The 16,540-nt window shown below is 55.9% G+C and overlaps 7 protein-coding genes across 7 annotated transcripts; 6 read left to right on the top strand and 1 right to left on the bottom strand.

Annotated features, from left to right (window-relative positions):
* Positions 1 to 166: 166 nt before the first annotated feature.
* On the top strand, positions 167 to 676 carry CCM_09315 (Rhodanese-like protein; the record flags this gene model as incomplete). The annotated part of the gene is made up of 2 exons (XM_006674449.1): positions 167 to 281; positions 378 to 676. 2 exons carry the CDS (start codon positions 167 to 169, stop codon positions 674 to 676), a joined length of 414 nt encoding a protein of 137 aa, XP_006674512.1.
* A 593-nt stretch (positions 677 to 1,269) lies between these two features.
* On the top strand, positions 1,270 to 2,313 carry CCM_09314 (uncharacterized protein; the record flags this gene model as incomplete). Its single annotated transcript, XM_006674448.1, has 1 exon — positions 1,270 to 2,313. The coding sequence occupies one exon, from the start codon at positions 1,270 to 1,272 to the stop codon at positions 2,311 to 2,313; it is 1,044 nt and encodes a 347-aa protein (XP_006674511.1).
* Positions 2,314 to 3,388: 1,075 nt separating this feature from the next.
* On the top strand, positions 3,389 to 4,324 carry CCM_09313 (HD family hydrolase, putative; the record flags this gene model as incomplete). The annotated part of the gene is made up of 3 exons (XM_006674447.1): positions 3,389 to 3,437; positions 3,504 to 3,681; positions 3,760 to 4,324. 3 exons carry the CDS (start codon positions 3,389 to 3,391, stop codon positions 4,322 to 4,324), a joined length of 792 nt encoding a protein of 263 aa, XP_006674510.1.
* A 948-nt stretch (positions 4,325 to 5,272) lies between these two features.
* On the top strand, positions 5,273 to 6,384 carry CCM_09312 (uncharacterized protein; the record flags this gene model as incomplete). The annotated part of the gene is made up of 2 exons (XM_006674446.1): positions 5,273 to 5,955; positions 6,039 to 6,384. 2 exons carry the CDS (start codon positions 5,273 to 5,275, stop codon positions 6,382 to 6,384), a joined length of 1,029 nt encoding a protein of 342 aa, XP_006674509.1.
* A 639-nt stretch (positions 6,385 to 7,023) lies between these two features.
* On the bottom strand, positions 7,024 to 7,711 carry CCM_09311 (uncharacterized protein; the record flags this gene model as incomplete). Its single annotated transcript, XM_006674445.1, has 2 exons — positions 7,024 to 7,128; positions 7,196 to 7,711. 2 exons carry the CDS (start codon positions 7,709 to 7,711, stop codon positions 7,024 to 7,026), a joined length of 621 nt encoding a protein of 206 aa, XP_006674508.1.
* A 553-nt stretch (positions 7,712 to 8,264) lies between these two features.
* Positions 8,265 to 10,068, top strand: CCM_09310 (uncharacterized protein; the record flags this gene model as incomplete). Its single annotated transcript, XM_006674444.1, has 8 exons — positions 8,265 to 8,362; positions 8,403 to 8,587; positions 8,796 to 8,848; positions 8,893 to 9,364; positions 9,470 to 9,706; positions 9,769 to 9,831; positions 9,856 to 9,937; positions 9,990 to 10,068. The coding sequence occupies 8 exons, from the start codon at positions 8,265 to 8,267 to the stop codon at positions 10,066 to 10,068; spliced, it is 1,269 nt and encodes a 422-aa protein (XP_006674507.1).
* Positions 10,069 to 12,164: 2,096 nt separating this feature from the next.
* CCM_09309 (uncharacterized protein) lies at positions 12,165 to 13,772 on the top strand (the record flags this gene model as incomplete). Its single annotated transcript, XM_006674443.1, has 1 exon — positions 12,165 to 13,772. The coding sequence occupies one exon, from the start codon at positions 12,165 to 12,167 to the stop codon at positions 13,770 to 13,772; it is 1,608 nt and encodes a 535-aa protein (XP_006674506.1).
* Positions 13,773 to 16,540: the final 2,768 nt, after the last annotated feature.

The following is a 16,540-nucleotide window of genomic DNA, read 5'->3' as shown; positions in this document are numbered from 1 at the left end:
AAGGCGACGTTCTGGAGGGTATTGGTCGAGAACCAACGCGCCTCATCACGGTGACGCCCCACCGCGCTTATCCTCCTCCAACCTCCAACATGTCTCGCCTCCTCCTCACAACCCCCCTCACTTCGAACCTTTTGCGCACCGCAATCCCCTCTGCGCCTCGGAAAAAATGGCCAACATAGCCTCTCTCAAGCAAATCTCTGCCAAGGACCTCTCTGCGCGAATCCTCGCTGAGCGGGATAGCGCGGAGCCGACCTATGCCATTATCGATGTGCGCGATGACGGTATGTTTTTTCCCTTTTTAGTATATCCCCATCATGGCCTTTGGCCGCATTGTACTACTTATTTTTAGAAAACTTTGCTAATCTTCTTTGCAAAAGACTATATTGGTGGCCACATCAAGGGTTGCATCCACGCTCCGAGCGCCCAGATCGAGGCGCTGATGCCTACGCTGCGACGCCGGCTGCAGGACAAGCAGACGGTCGTCTTCCACTGCATGCTGAGCCAGCAGCGCGGGCCCAGCGCGGCTCTGCGGTACCTCCGGGAGAGGACGGTCAGCGACGGGGTGCAGCAGGAGGTCCTCGTTCTGGACAGAGGCTTCGAGGGCTGGCAGCAAGAGTATGGCGAGGACGAGAGGCTGACGGAAGGCTACCGCAAGGAACTATGGGACAACTATTAAGCAGTGCAACAAGCTTTGCAGTGCAACAACCTTCCCAGTGCAACAAGCTTTGCAATACAACAAGCTTTTCAATGCAACAAGCTTTTCAAGGCAATAAATCTTGCAGAGAGTCTAGGGAACCTTGTCAACAATCGTGACTTTCCGGGCAGTCGACTCTGTTGCTTAGGGCTGGGAAAAAGAGTTTGCAGCATTATGAAGGCGCCACGAATACAACACCAGCAAAGGCTACTTTTCCCAATGAAAAGTAAGTCTGCGATGCAGCAATTTGGAAGGAAATGAAAACTCTGTTCTCGTCTTTAGCGAAGCTATATATTTCCCTCGCCCTCCCGCCCAAATTGTTTTCTCGTCTTCCCTTCTTGCCATCAACCCAAACACTTCAAAGGTCTTCACAACCTTGACTTCTATCAAACTTCCTAGTTCTACTTTGCTATAGGACAACCACCTACCTTCACCAACACTACCTAACATACAAAGCACAACTAGCTTTGTATATCTTCAGCCTCCAACGACAACCCAACAGGCTCACAAGAAAGTGAAGCCGGCTTCAACCCACGCACCAAACTACCCCGTGCCACAAACTTTATCTTCAGATCATGAGACCTCAACGTGGTGACCTTCGCCGCCGCATGACGGAGCGTGTTAACCGCATCATGGATCCCGAACTCCGCTACCATCGCGGCCGTGACTACACCCGCGCCGAGATCCAGGCGTTCGAGGCAGAACTCGTCGAGACTGGCGCCGACATTGGCGGCGGCCCGTACCCTGTGCGCCACAGCGTCGCCTTTCGCGGTCCCGAGCACCCCATCGAGGGCCCCTGGCTCAACGGCAAGCTGCTCGACGAGAGCCCTGCGCCCCGTCCCATTGCCTACGCCGACAAGAACAACTTCTACCACGCCCACTACTACAACCAGAACCCCACAGATTACTACAATGAGTACCCCAACTACGACTTCTACAGTGACAGCCCCGACTTCAGCCTCCGCCCTCCCCGCCGCAGCAATGGCTACGGCTACAGCCGCCGCTACAATGCCGCTCAGCCCCGCGTGCAGCCGCAGCCGCCGGAGCAGCGCCAACACCAACGCCAACGCCGTCAACCCCAACCTACGCAAAGCCAGTCGCGCCCCCGCTCCCGCCCCCGCCAGATGACCCAAGAGGAGCTGGACGCCCGGGAGGAGCGGCGCGCCGCTTACAGATTGGCCGTCGAAGAAGAATCGGCGCACGCCACGGCCATGACGATTGTGCGTCTGGATATTCTCGCTGACGAGGAGCGAGCTGCTGCCGCCGCTGCCGCCACTGCTGCCACTCCCTCTACCGATGCCACTGTTGTCAACGACGACGACCACAACGATGGCCATGTTCGGCGTCGCACGGCATCTGCCGCCGAAGACAAAGAGAATGCGAATCGTGACCGCCCGTGTAGCCCCAACGAGTCCTCGGAGAGCGAATCCGAAGAGGACGGCGACGTCGTCTGGGTCAACTCGGAAGGCGTCCCGTTTCCCCCACGCGATAAGGAGGCGGAGCGCAAGGAGAGGCGCGCGAGACGCGCTCTGAAAAAGGAGCGGTTGCTCGCAGCGCAGAGGGACTACCCGTTCAACAAAGGTCCCCTCGTCTGCGCCAATGGTGCCGCCGAGTGCTAAAGGACTTTGGGTTGCCGAATTTGTTGAGCCACACTCCATAGGCAGAACAATGTATAACGGTGTACAACATTGAATGGTTTTGGAAAATGATGGAATATTAAGATTGTTGTACTACCGGCGTTTTGGGGATCATGGTTGGACAGTTTGCCTGGTTTTTTATGCCAACCTTTTTGTGCAATAAGTTGGGGGGGCGTTTTATTACGGCGTTTTATTACGGCGTTTTATTACGGCGTTTTATTACGGCATTTTATAACCAAATTGACCACTTTGATAAATCTGAGACATGCATACGTTGTGAATGCTTTTGACATGTAGATCTGCCACATTCTCTTGTTCAATTCCCGGTCACTATATTGAGCAATGAAGGTACTCTTGGCTACGTAGTCGACTATATATAAACTCGATAGTTTGCCGCCCCTCCTTGCCCTTGATGAATGAAGAAGTCCTCCAACTACAACTTCTACCCATGCCTGTATGCATACCCCGCCAGCCTCCCCAGTTAGTTGCATCACCACAAAATGCCTCTCCTCTATTCCTCTCCTCTGAGAAGCCATCTGTGGGTTTTGTTTTGCTTGACCCAAGCTGAAAAGCTGCCCAGCGTCCAATGGCAGCCTACGCTACCCGCCATGCGCCCGAATCGGGGCTGGTGGGATCTGACAGCGTCCCGCCTGGGCTGGCCCAATCATGGGCCGCCCAATGACGTGCCAATCTTCGGCCTTGGTGCACCGCCGCCGGAACGGCATCCGCCGGTCCCTGGTCTGGCTCACTTGTCGCTTGTTTTTATTTTCCCCCGTCTGCGCTGCAATCAATCAACTCGGCGGTGACGCCTCTTCCTTCCTTCCTTTTCCTGCCAGTCACTGCATCGATTCGAGCCACAAGTCATTGTTACTGCACCTTTTTTTTTTTATTAATACTCCCGCCGCTTGCGCTTCTCACCATCTCCATTCTCTTCTTCTTTCCCCAACCGTTTTCCAACGGTGCCTGACAAACGACCCCTCCCCCGCTATCGCTCCCGTCGCAAAACGCTCTTCTTCCCGCACCACGCTTTCGAGTCGCGCGAACACACCTCGACAAAATGGGCTCGCATCCGGTACCATCAGAAACTGACCGGGAGGATATCGCCAGTAAGTAACTGGACTTGGGTTTATGCTACAAATGTTCCTGCGCGACCACCATCTAACAAAACGCAGATCTCGGCTTCACCCCCATGATCAAGGTCGACGAGCCGTGGACGGTCGAAAAGGTGGTCCAGAAACTACCCGGCGATGCGCCCGTCGAGGGCTCCAGCTCGCCCATTGCCTTTTTCCACATGCTCGAGCGCCTCAAGACGACCAAGCGGGAAGGCTGGCGCCGCTTCGGCGTCGAACGGTACGAATCCGCGCCGCCGCCGGGCCTTACCACACCACCCAAACATACCGCTAACCTCGCCCAACCTGTTTGATCTAGGGGCGAGTCCATTGCCGACCACATGTACCGCATGTCGCTCATCTCCATGTTCGCGCCGCCGTCGCTCGCGCCGCGGCTGGACCTCCCCAAGTGCATCAAGATGTGTCTGATCCACGACATGGCCGAGCTGCTCGTCGGCGACATCACGCCCGTCGACGGCGTCCCCAAGCCCGAGAAGAGCCGCCGCGAGGCCTCTGCCATGGACTACCTGGCGGGCGACCTGCTGCGCGGCGTCCCCGGCGGCGCCACGGGCGCCGAGATCCGCGCCATCTGGCAGGAGTACGAGGACGCCCAGACGCTCGACAGCCACTACGTGCACGACGTCGACAAGATGGAGCTGCTGCTGCAGATGATGGAGTATGAGCGCCGCAGCCGCGGCCGTCTCAACCTCTGCGAGTTCGCCTACGTCGCCGGCAAGATGACCCTGCCCGAGACGCGCGCCTGGGCCGACGAGGTCATTGCCGAGCGCGAGGCGTTTTGGTTAACCCAGGAACACGCCCACGGCGACAAGGGCCTCGACGAGACGCGCACCAAGCAGCAGGACGACTACTACCAGCGCGACTAGGCTGTGTTGGTTGCGCGCCGGGTTGCTGGATTCGTTGCTGGATTAGTTGCTGTTTGGTATTTTTCTGGGGTCTGCTTGCTTGTGTAATGGGATGACGGCATGTATCATGATGGGCAAATTTGTCTTTTTAGATCAGTCTCCCTCCAAAAGCTTGGAGGAAGTGCGTTGATAGAATTGGGAGCACACACAATACACCATTTCTACACCAATCCGTGTCGTGACCATGGAGTTTGCTTCTTCGGGCTGAGTTTGAACGATGCGGAAGACGAAGGTAGTTTGAGATCGAGTGGCGTTTTCAGGAAAGGGGTACGCGTGGATGCGTGCCGAGGACAGGTTGGCGTATGTCCAAAATGCTGCACTGGTGGCCAAAACGGCACCAGGCTGTGAAACTTATAGACGGGAGGGCTTATTCTAGTAAAAAAAGAGAGAGCAAGAAATATCACTTATATTACTTTATTTTGAACCCTCTTCATTTCATGCACAGTACAACCTAACTCGGCATCGCAGCGCGAGTTCGTGCTTCGCGTTTACGTTATGCCCAACGGCTCGACTTATCTCGAATCTCAAAGCATTCCTCGACCACAAAAAGTCCGAAAAATAAAGAATCCCTTTTTTTCTTGAGGCAAAGCTGAAAGTGGTGAGACCCATGAGGCGAACCTATGCAGTAGTGCAGTATAGCTCTCAGTCAGCGGCCCTTTCTTCTCCTGCTGCTTCATCATTTCCAGCTGAATTGCACCAAAATTCAATCTACGCCACGTACTACTACTTGCACCCCAGTCATTTCTTCCTCGCTTTAGTTAATTCCTTAGCATCCTCGTATTTTGGGGGCAGTGTTTTTACGTGGTTGCGTGGCTGATTCTCAGCAGCCCCACTGGCTTCCCTTCCCATCTTATTAGGTACTTCCTCTTGCCTTCAGCATCATCCTCCCACAACCGCCATCCTTTCATCATGGCGTTATTCCCTCTCGAAATCGACGAGCCGCGCCCCCGTCCACGCGGCACGCACTCCAACCCGCTCCTCCTCGCCGGCGGCCTCGCCATGTCCCTCGTCTACACGTGGGGTCCCTTTGCCGCCCTCGCCCTGCGCTCCGATGACGACGGGTTCCTGCCCTCTCTCGCCGCCCTCGCCTCGCTCATCCTGCTGCTCGTCTTCCTCCTGCAGGCCTTTCTCGTGTACCGTCTGCTGTCGACCCTGCGCGCCCTGCCGCCGCTCACCGACCCCGTCGACGCCTTCTTCTACGAGAGCCGCGCCGGCAGCGCGCTCCTGCTGCTCGGGCTCTGCGTGCCGTGGTGCGTCATGGGCGTGTACGGGCTCGTCCTGGCCCTGCCCGCGGCCGTCGACGCGTTTGCGCACCCGCCCGGCGCCGAAGATCGCTACGCCCGTGCGGTGCAGCTACTGCTGAGTCTCATCATGGTGACGACGCCGCTGGCGCTCGCCGTCGGGGTCTGGTGGGCGGCGCGCACCGCGGGCAGGGCCGCGTACCGGGTGCTTGGGGTCGGGTATAACAGACACGGTCGCTACGAGAGCGTGCCGCTGGGATGGGAGGAGTCGGGACCGCAGGAGCGAGGGTTTCGAAAGAGCATGCGAGGCAAGCTGTTCGGCGCCGTGCCGACTGCTTCTTGGCTGCCGTGGTAGCGGTGCAATGCCGTTGACACCAGGCACAAAGGTTTATTTTAGCCGCCTCCACAGAAAAATGCAACGTTCAACTAGTCAGGCACCGTCATGCCTGTCATGTACATAATACATGCATCTACGGCAACACCCGTCATTCTGTCATTTGCTCATTGAACATTTGTCCCCTACCATGTTGCAAGCAGAGGCGCGTCATCCCTCCGCTTCGCCGCCTCGTACCAGACGCCATGAGGCAGCCTGCTGGGCCTTCTCTCGTCACACTTGGCGCAAGTCCCGGGCTACAACCTGCTAGCTCCTTTGCCTCGTTGTTGGTCGGGTTATTACAGCTTGCGCCGCCGCGCGCGCACGAGAAGCTCAACGGCGACTTGCCTCGCCCACCAGAAATGGCCAACGCCATCTTGCTCATCGTCGTGGCTTCTCACCTCTGACGGGACGGATGGTGGGGGAAATCTTCGGAGACTTCGGCCAATGTTGTTGGCCGCGTGGTCTGAAACAATCGCCATTTTCGTTTCCATTTCTTCTTCTTCATTTCTCTCTCTGTACTCGTAGATATTCAATGCATCATTGCAAGCGTGTGAAACAATCTGACATCTGCCCAGCTCTACCGCCCATTAAGCCATCGTCCTCGACGTAGCCACCTCCAGGCGTCAGAGTAGGCGTGCGCCACCAGAGTCCCCCAAACTATGCTTCAGGCCGTCCTATAAATCATGTAAAATCATTCTGCTTTTTTCGCTACCCAAATTTTCCCATCCATCCAGCTCCATAACTATCGTTGCATCATTGTACCCATTACAACGTCGTTGAGCAAGTCTTGCTCTCGTCCTAGCCAGGCCCTAGTTTCGCAGGCCACAGTTGGCAAAGAGCAAAAAAATTACGCTTTCCGTTACAAACAGGTGCCGGTGCCGTATACAGTCAAAAGGCTGAATACCCGTTGTGTTGGACCGACCAGCAACCGGACTTTTCTCCTTCAGGCTCCTGGTGAAGGCTTTTGCAAAAAAAAAAAAAAAAAAAAAAAAGAAAAGAAAGAAATCGTCCCATGCTGAAAACCAGAATGAGTCCTCGTCAGGCTACTTCTTGGTATTCAAGCAGTAGTATTTGCAGTCGCGGTCTAGGTGGTCATCGGTGTAGAACCATGCCACTTCTATCAAGTCGGTTCGTGGGAAATTATATGCCTAGAAGCCACAAAAGTCAGCTCAGGTTGACTTCCTCTTATCTACTTTGTCAAAGTTGAAATCATACCTCTTCTGGTGCCAGCCCCGTCGTACTTTCACCGTCCTCGACGTCAATATGGCCTGGGTAGCCGTCGCCTGGATATAGGCACAGGCCAAAGTGTCTCTCCGCCTGGTGCTCGAGCAGAACGGCGAAGAACTCTTTCGCAAACTCTTGAAGGTCGTCTTTATTCCAGTTGATGGAGGGCGCGTCAAAGGAGAACTCGATGGGGATCACGCGGCCGTCGGCATCGTTGACGCGCCAGACAGACGGCTCACCAACCTGACTGGGTGCTGGGCTCCTGGTGCCGCTCACTGCTGTCATGCGCTCGCCGGCGGCAAGCGGCCGCCCGTGTCGGTGCAGCAGCGTCAGCCCAAATGTATCTTGCACATTTTTCTTGCGGAAGAGATCTCGCATGAGGTCTCGGGCGATGACCTCACCCTCGCAGGCTTGAAAGGCAGCCGAGGCGGCGGACACGTCGGGCAGAGAGTTGTATGCGTCGCAGGAGTACTGCATTATCTGGCCTGACGGAGCCTGGCTCGGCATTTTGAGGGGAAGAAAAGAAAAGAAAGGATGGTTTTATGACAGGGTGGTTTCGTAGAAATGGGAGCACAAACGATGGACGACGAAAGAGAAAAATTGCCAAGCCACCTCTCTTGGGAAGACTGGGAGTGTCAAAGTAAGGTTTATATCTGGCATCTGCGCGGTCCTGTGTGCACAAGAAGCAAGCCCCTGCGTTGCTCGGCAGCTTTTTGAGGTTACTCAGGTTGGTAGCTGCAGTCGGCAGCCTGTTCAGATAGCAGGGCGAGTCTGTGCCATGAGCTGCCAGTTGTCTGTGGGTGGTGGCGCCAGCTATTCGCCTTGTTGGGTCGCCTTGCAATCGGTAAATCTATTCCTGACTTGGTCTTGATTCAAGTACTAGTCCGGGCATCCTTCCGTCATGGTCGCACGTACCGGAGTTAGTTGGCCAACGCAACTGCGCCATGCGGTACGACGAATCTGGAGTGAAGGAGTAATCTCGGGGCATGACGAGATTGACTAGCTGAGAGACTGGGGTATAAGGACCCATTGGGGTGTCCATTGGGGTATCCATGTATCCATGGATCCATGGGGTTGCCTGTTGCTTGTTGCTTGTTGCTTGACCTCTCGGTTACAATCCTGGTCAAAGAAGTACACCTCCTCAGTGGGGGAGGGGGAGTGTGTTACACCAACGGTGCGCGATATCGTGGGCGGATAGCACCGGTAAAGGGAACAAGACGCGGCTGCTGCAAGTCCCGCTGCTGGAGCAAGACAAAGAGGAGGAGTCGATCGCTTCTCAGAGTGCTCCCTTCCGAGGTCTTCTGTCTTTGATCTGTCTGATTGCTATCATTTCCCGAGCCGCCTCTTCTTCTCGTTCAAGTCGCAACGACCAACACCAGGCAGGTTCTCTTTTATTCCTGTCAAACTAGGCTGGCATTGACCCAGCAAAGCGGGGTGAAAATCCTGACAAGAACAACGCAGAGACAGGGGTTACACATGCAAGAACCGCCCAAAATCTGCAAGGCGAGACAAGGTGGCGCGCGGAGGCGTGCTGAACGGAGCGCGATGACATGACTGGCGATGCGGGAGCCACTTGCCACCCTGCGCCCAGGATCCTGGGACGGAGCCGTTGACAAAGTCGAGAAGCACGCGTTTGGCTGCAGCGTACGCCAAGCATGTGACTATGTACATCGCCGAAACGCCCAGAGGTCGATGCTGATACCCGTCGCTGTTTGGGATCATCAACGTCGCTGTTTGCTCCCGAGAGGAGCGAGGTGCGGCTGAGCACCAACCGCGCCCTAGCTGGCACGAAACGGAGTCGTCGGGGCAGTTCGTCTGGGTCGTTCGTCTGGGTCGTCTGGGTCGCCTGGTTCGCAAAAGAAACAACAGTCGTTTTTCCACTTCGCCAAACGAACCCCAAGACCGAGTCGAACCCGAAAATTTTCTCCAATTCTACCCGTATGACGCCATGCTGGGCCAACAGTTCAAAGGGGGCGTCTTGTGTAACCTCTTCAACCACTCACTCTCATCCCTCAGCACCACCAACCCGGAAATGCTTCAATGCCTCCCCGTCCACACCGGTCAGCTTCTTTGTTATTCATGCCGGTGCGATGCCAAAGATCAATGTTGCGGCAGGCAAGCGGGACGCAAGCTCCGCTGCGCCTTCGGTGCGGTCGGTCAGTACGCAGCCTGTTTCGCAGTCTGTGACACACGAGGCCCTCAATTCCCAAAGATGAACCCCCCCACGATCTTCGCGCGCTTACTATGACGAAAAAAGATATCCAGGGGGTCGGAAGTGCCCGAGCCAAGTCTTTGCGCTCCGGGTTGGCCGGTCCGGCGCATCCTCACGCCTACCGATAATAAGGGCATCGTCAACCCCCAGCAACTTGGCTCTTTTGGGAAATACGGTCAAGGGCCGCCCTGCATATATTTGCATCGTGGGGGTCACCGCTTCCTTGTATAACGGAAGCCGGAATCGAATTTCATGGGCATCATGTCAAACGGTTCTCGAGACGCTAGTTGGTGAGCCCGTAACCAAAACGTCACAGATCGTCAACGCAGCTCGGATCTTTAGTTCGACAAAGGCCGAGACATTTTCTGCGCGCCTATGCAACAGTGTTGTCACTGTCGACAAGTAGTTTCTGCAGGTGTGTATTATGCATCCTTTGCAGATCCAGCCGGACGTGGTCCAGAACTTGGCCCTGGCACATCTTGCGTAGGGCGGGGTGTCGTCCGTACTAATTTCGAGTCTTTGTGTGTCAGATATGCATGAGTTTCCCTTTTCTGGATGCACAAACCAATGGAGAGTATGGCTCAAGCAGTCTGTGAACCGATTAGCTCGCCAGGCTGCAGAGCCTTGGGCAGACTATTTGTCATGCCGTTGACATAATTAGAAATGCATCAATCGTGCGCGTGCAAAGTTGTGTGACGTTGGTTGGTCCCCTTTTCTGGCTACGTTTGCCGTAGAGGGCGCGGACCACTTCGCGACGTTCCTTCTCTTTTAGAAAGCCGTTGACTACCCTGAGGCTGTGGCCCGAGACACACTGGGTTAGTCTCCCTGGCAAGACTGCTTTGAGTATGCTGTGATCAAGCTTGGAAGTGAAAACAGCGTGCCACTGACGAGGGCTTCTGTGAAGTGTGGTTGTTGCTCTATCAAGTCTGCTAGTGTTGCGTCTAATAACAGATGACCTCGGCAATAGAACAGGGTGTCCCGCTGTTAGAAATAGTTTATCATGACACAGCTGTTGCCCTTGAGTGGCGTAGATGCAAGAAAAAAAATGATGGAGGAGACATTAGTCCCCGAAATAAGCTTTAGATCCAAGCGGCGAAATGATTCCGATTTTTACGAAGATGATATCCTAGTTCAGGGAATAAAGTTGTGTCGGACAGTGTCACGATGGCCATTTCAGGTGTCGAAGCAGGGTTCAGAAAATAGCAATATAGCCAGTTAGCTTGGAAAAGACGCGGGATTCGCCTGGTGCGCTATTCAAGTAGGCCGCTGGTTTTTCTTGCCGTTGTGCTGCATTTTGATTGCTCAGACGGAAGATGTGCTAGTCAGAGTTCGCTGTGTTGTCCTTGTACACGAGGAGTACTGCAGGGGATGGTCATTGGAATCGGGGAGTATAGAGTGAACTTCTTTTGGATTCCCCCATCGATGATAGTTTCATAAAGTATACCTATCCCGTTTCATGGCTTTAGTAGACCTGTGACTCGGTAGTCGGTGGCTTGGAGTGAAACTGTCCGGTTCGATCTGCAGGTCACAGCGGCCGATTTTGTTATGCATATTTCGCCAAGGATATGGTTTACATGTATGATATAGCCCATGGGCGGCGAACCTAAAGATCTCATCGGCGCTTTCTCCAAGCCATGACCGTTTGTCACTTGCATCGGTCGACAATGGCAAGGCCGTGACGAGTGGAGACAAGCTTCCCAGATAGGAACTCTGTTGTTGGCAAGCCCCACTGTGAAATGCCACGGCAACGAGAACATCGGGCGCTTAATTGTAAGAGAGCTGGCGGCACTCGTCTATTTATACTCGTGCTGGTCTGTATTTAATTGCTCCCTACGAACAGCCCACTCAAATCTTTTACTTGGATAAAATTTGATCTCTTAGGGACGCATGATGGACCAGACCAGCTGACTGGCTGTGTGGCTTCGCTTACAAGGAACTATGCTCGCTAAAGCAAGCACTAAAACACCCCCCCACAGCGCTGCAAGAGCCAGGTTATAGTGGATAAACCTACCAAAGCTTCCTGCGACCTGCATTTTGGCGGCTCTCACCTTCACACCGCCCAGCCAAGGTACCAGGGTACCTGCACACATTTATAGGCGAAAGGCGGTGGACGGACTTGGGCGCGTCTGCAGCCCGATTAAAAAAATCGACTGTTCTTCCTGTCATATCGAGCTTTTAACTCCTCGCATCTTACTCGTTCTCTGACGCCGTTTTGCTGTCCAATTGTTCTCAGGTCACACGCACCAGCCACAGCTTGTTTATCGCCCAGGCAGCCACTCATTGGTTCGGTGGGGTCACGAGCTGGCGGGCTGGCCCGATCAACAATCCGTCACTTTTTTGTAGCCACGCAACAACGCCCCCAACAAACTTGCATGCCCAAGGCGAGAGAGGAGCCTGAATATCGAGTGCCTGGCCTCATCTCTACCATCTCAAACTTGGCGAGAGCCGTATAGCAGGCCTATACGGAGCAAGCTGCTTGAGAACGGCCAACTACACCCGCACGAGTAGACAGTTCTGCTCCACCTCAATAGTTGGCCTCTCGCTTACTTTTGCTGGCCTTGGATGCGCTGCTTCTAAACATAGCTCTGCGCCTAGGATTTTCCAGTCACGTTTGCAAATATTTCAACTGTATGTACTCTTCTCGCTTGTACCACTTCCTCGCCTGCCCGCATTCCGTGCCCTCCCCCTCACGCTGCTAACATTCCATCCTTGTGCCTCGCCAGAATGACGTACCCATCAGGCTTCAGCATGCCAGGGGCCTTTCACAACGACGTCGGTGCTGCGGCGACGACGACGATGGCCTCCATCTTCCGACCTCCCGTATCGTCACCCTCTCCCTCCGGCTCTACCTTTCTCGACGTCGCACCAAAGCGCAAACGAGGCCGCACAGGCACAACCGCGGCACCCTCGGCAGACGATGCGCCCGCCGCCGTGAGGAGCCTCTTTGGCGCCGCCGCCGTGCCGCCGCTGCACACGCCTGTCAAGGCATACACCCTCGCCGGGACGCTAGACACACCGGGCGCGGCCGAATCGGACGTCCTCGGCGAGAGCATGTACTCCGACTCCAACTACCGGACCGCCCTAGGGTCGAAGCGCTCCCGCCACGACGACGACGATGACGACAGCGGCGGCGGCGTGCCAACGTCGCTCTTCCGCCACAGCCCGCCCTCGTCCCCCTCGCAAGGATGGGGCAGCACCGCCATCAACGTCGTTGGCGGTGTCGTCGGGGGCGTCGTCGGCCGCGTCTGGGAGTTTTGCAAGGCGGGTGCCTTCAAGGGCTTCTACGCCGGCGGTGGCCGGAGCTTTGCCATGACCGGGACAGGGGCCATGGTGGAGAGCAACGACGACGACGCACCACCCCCCCTGCCACCCGCCGACGACTACTCCTACAGCTACCACTACCAGCACTACGACGACTACGAGCACCGCGTCCCCGGCCACTTTCCCGCCTCCCAGCCCGAACAAGCCTTCTCGTACCGTGCCACCGTCGACGACGCCGCCGCCGCCGCCGCCGTACCACCACCACCACCCCTTTTCCCCGACCACTACCCCCCCTATCGCCCCGCCAGCCCGGCCCCTAGCCTCCCGGCCGCCAAGCGGAGGCAGACGACGCACGCCGACGACCTCGGACGAAACTGGGTGCTCGTCAACGACGTCGCCGCCGCCGCCACCGTCGTGAACAGCCGCCGCTCGTTTGCCGCCTCGACCGCGACACCACGCAAAAGCAGCGGCAGCCACCGCTCATCACCGCGCAACCGCAACTACACGCCCTCGGTGACCACGGGCCGCCGCATCTCGACGACACCCAACAGCCGCGCCTCGATGCCGTCGGCCGCCCGCTTCTCCTACCGCCCGGAGACGCCGTCGGACCAGACCACCCCACAGCTGGTACGCCCGGCCTCGTCCGCGTCCTACGCCTCACCGCGGTCCGCCTCGCCGACCAAGCTCACCTCGTACTACACCGCTAGCACCGCTAGCACCGCCTCCACCACCGCCTCCCCCTCGCAGCAGCACCCGCACGCCTTTTCCACCTCGCAGTCCCGAGGCGGCCACGGTCACCGCCGCCGGCGCAGCAACACCGCCGCCAGCACCACGCACCGCCGCACCAACAGCGCCGCCTCGGCGGCGTCGAGCCGAGGCGATGCTGCGGCTGCCGAGCACATTGCCAGCCCGCGCCTCGGCGCCGAGGCCAAGCAACTCGCCGCCCGCCGCATGATGGAGGAGCGCGACGCCGACGTGCGCATCTCGGCGTTTAACAAGCGCCTCCAGGACATGATTCGCCAGGGCAAGGAAGCCCTGGGAACCACGATTGAGATTGACGACGCGGCCGGCGAAGACTGGGTCGACGAGGAGTAAAAACGGCGACACACATAAAAAAAAAAAGAAGGCGGGCATCTTGAGCGTTTTCATACCTGTTTCTTATTCCCCTTGTTTATTCTTCTTTGTCCACATTATATACTGATACCTCTTGTTGTTCCACATGGTGTACATGGACCATTATATGCGTGGAAAACAGATTACCAGCGTTGTTGGAGCTCTGGATTTTTTTTGATATCGTGTTTTGCCGATAATAGCTGCTGATTGATTTTCAAGTGGCATCGGCCCAATTCCATTGGAGGAAGCTTTTTGGACAGACTGTACAAGAGGCAGGCAGCACAGGTGGAAAACCCAACACCATGGTGTCTGACAGAACGCTTCATGTTTTTTTGAATTGTTTGGGGAACCTGCTCCTTGAGAGCACGCTGATGATATATAGTACAAAATACTTCGCTAGCTTAGCAAATACCACATGACAATACAAGCCAAAACCACCAGCATGTTCCAACCATTGCTCAGCACGTTTCGGGACAAGTGCAGCCTGGCCACCTGGTGAGGTTGTAGAAGAGGCGGCGACGGCACTCGTGGCAGCGCTCATCGCGCGGTCGTCGATCCCGGGGCCGACAGAAGCAAGCCACGGCGGCGCGCGCCTTTTCCTTGACGGCGCCGGCCCAGCTCCGCAAGCGCCCCTTCCAGGTGCGCTGCTGGCGCTGCTCCTCCGCCTCGCGTAGCAAGCGCGCCTCGCGTATCTTCTGTGCCCGCTCCATCCTCATGCGGCCAGACAGCCACAGCCCCCTGTGCGAGCCAACAATGGGGGGGCGCACCGTCTTGGGCGACACTGGGCGGCTCATCAGCCGCTCCCAGTCCATGGTCGCTGGAGGTGTGTTCAGGTACGGAATCCGCGGCCTGTCTGTGCTGGCGTCGGGTATGAGAGGCTCCCGCTCGGGTGCAATGTAGGTGGTGGCATCATCTCTGGGGCGGCCGCTGGCGAGCGAGACCTAGTACTCGTCAAGCAGGCGGGATGGCTTGATGGAGGGCATGATTTTTTTTGGGGGGGTTTTCTTGATGAGAGCGAATGTGTATTTGTTATGTCTGTAAACGAGTGGAATGCATGGAGAGGGTGTGGTTTTGTTTGCGTGGACTCGTCAAGATCTCTTGTTGATATAGCGGCAGTTGATGGCACGCACCTGCCTCGAGTTAAGCGAAGGACGGAATTGAAAGAGATAAATGCAAGAAGAATCAGAAGAGTAGGAAAGCTGATTAGAATTAGAAGGGTGATGAGGTTCATAATTAATTAGAAAGTAGTTAAAAAATAACGAGAATAAGGAAGATGGTCGTATTCCCTACTGGTGATTGTTGGTGCGAGCACCAATGTCTCACACTTCCCTGTCCGACATTGACCACTTCCCCTCGTCTGCATTTCCACAACTTCGGACGACGGAGCTGATGTTTGCAAAGACGACGCATTGCCGGTACCCAATGCGACGTCTGTACATATTAAAAGGGGCTGCGACCCCAAAAAGACCAAGCACGCGTCCCTACCCGCCGGCTGCTACCGCCGCCCTAAACGCGTCTCCTCCACGACCTGTGCTAGAGTATCTCCCGTGGCATCGCCGCGGGCCCCGACGTTCGCATGTGCCGATGTAGGACGGGCCCGGGGCCGGAGGGGCCTACAAGGCGCCGGGAGACGGGCGGCATAGCGGGTTGCACGGAGACGGTACGGGCCACCCGTGCAGGCAGTGTTATTCGACGCCGCACTTCCCAGCGTTGCATTGCAATTATTTGCTCCCGCCTCACTACCACATCCCCTGGCTAATAAGTACCATGACAGAAGAATATGGCGCACCACCCACCGCCGCGAATGCCATGCCGTTCAACTGAGACACGGCGTTGATTCTAGACTTGTGTGGGATCGCAAGACAACTTGTGACCAATCGACCAAAAAAAAGTGTGGTCATAAATTGAGGACAGTGGACGCTCCAGTGAGTGGCTTGAACAAAGCAAAGCATTCCTGTCCTGTTCTGATAGAATCCGACGCCCATGTCGAGGATTGCCAACACCTTGAAATACATTTTTGAAGCGGGCGGGAATTATCCATGGGCGCTCAAGTACAGATTACTTTAGTAGAGCTTGAAAATACCTTTCGGCTGCGCTTAAATGACGGTTCTAGCGCCGTCATTACCATGATTTATTAGCTGCGTAGACGCCTTTGTTTGTCAAACTTTTCTAGTCGGCGATGGCCTGCCGCGATGATCCTTTTCAACCCGGCGAATGAGGTATGCCGCAAGCTTTCATCACAAATACAGCAAATTTATTTGACACATAGTTGACGTGCACCTGCACGCAAGCTAGCCAAACAATTCTTTTCCAGACTCGGCCATGGAGCGCACATGCGAACGGCTCGCCGTTTCCGCCATGGCCGTTCTCTGTGCCTTGCACTGCTCAACATGCACTCCGCAACCACCTTTTGCATCTTGTCCCGTGCAGGACGCCGAATTTCTCCCCAATTGGGCCTCGTCTTGAATTTCTCCCCAACGGCCTCGTCTTGGTCGAGAACGCGCGGCTTGGCTTCATAGTACCAGATGGCTTGCGGATCGTTTGGTGACTTTTATAACACGCCCGCTTCTGTTCCCAGCTGCAGAGAATGAAACATGGCAAAAAAGAGAAGCCATGATGCTCACCAGCGTCTTAAAATAGAAACACAAGGGGAACGCAGGGGGCACGAGTCTCGTCAAATGTCTTTGCCCCTCTTCAGCCGTGACGTGTCTTGCGTGTTCATCATTCAGTGACTGAGGGAGAAGCTGAAG

Source organism: Cordyceps militaris (genome assembly GCF_000225605.1).
Source record: "Cordyceps militaris CM01 unplaced genomic scaffold CCM_S00008, whole genome shotgun sequence".
Classification (NCBI taxonomy): domain Eukaryota; kingdom Fungi; phylum Ascomycota; class Sordariomycetes; order Hypocreales; family Cordycipitaceae; genus Cordyceps; species Cordyceps militaris.
Note: the sequence above shows the minus strand (reverse complement) of the source record. Positions and strands in the feature narration are given on the sequence as shown.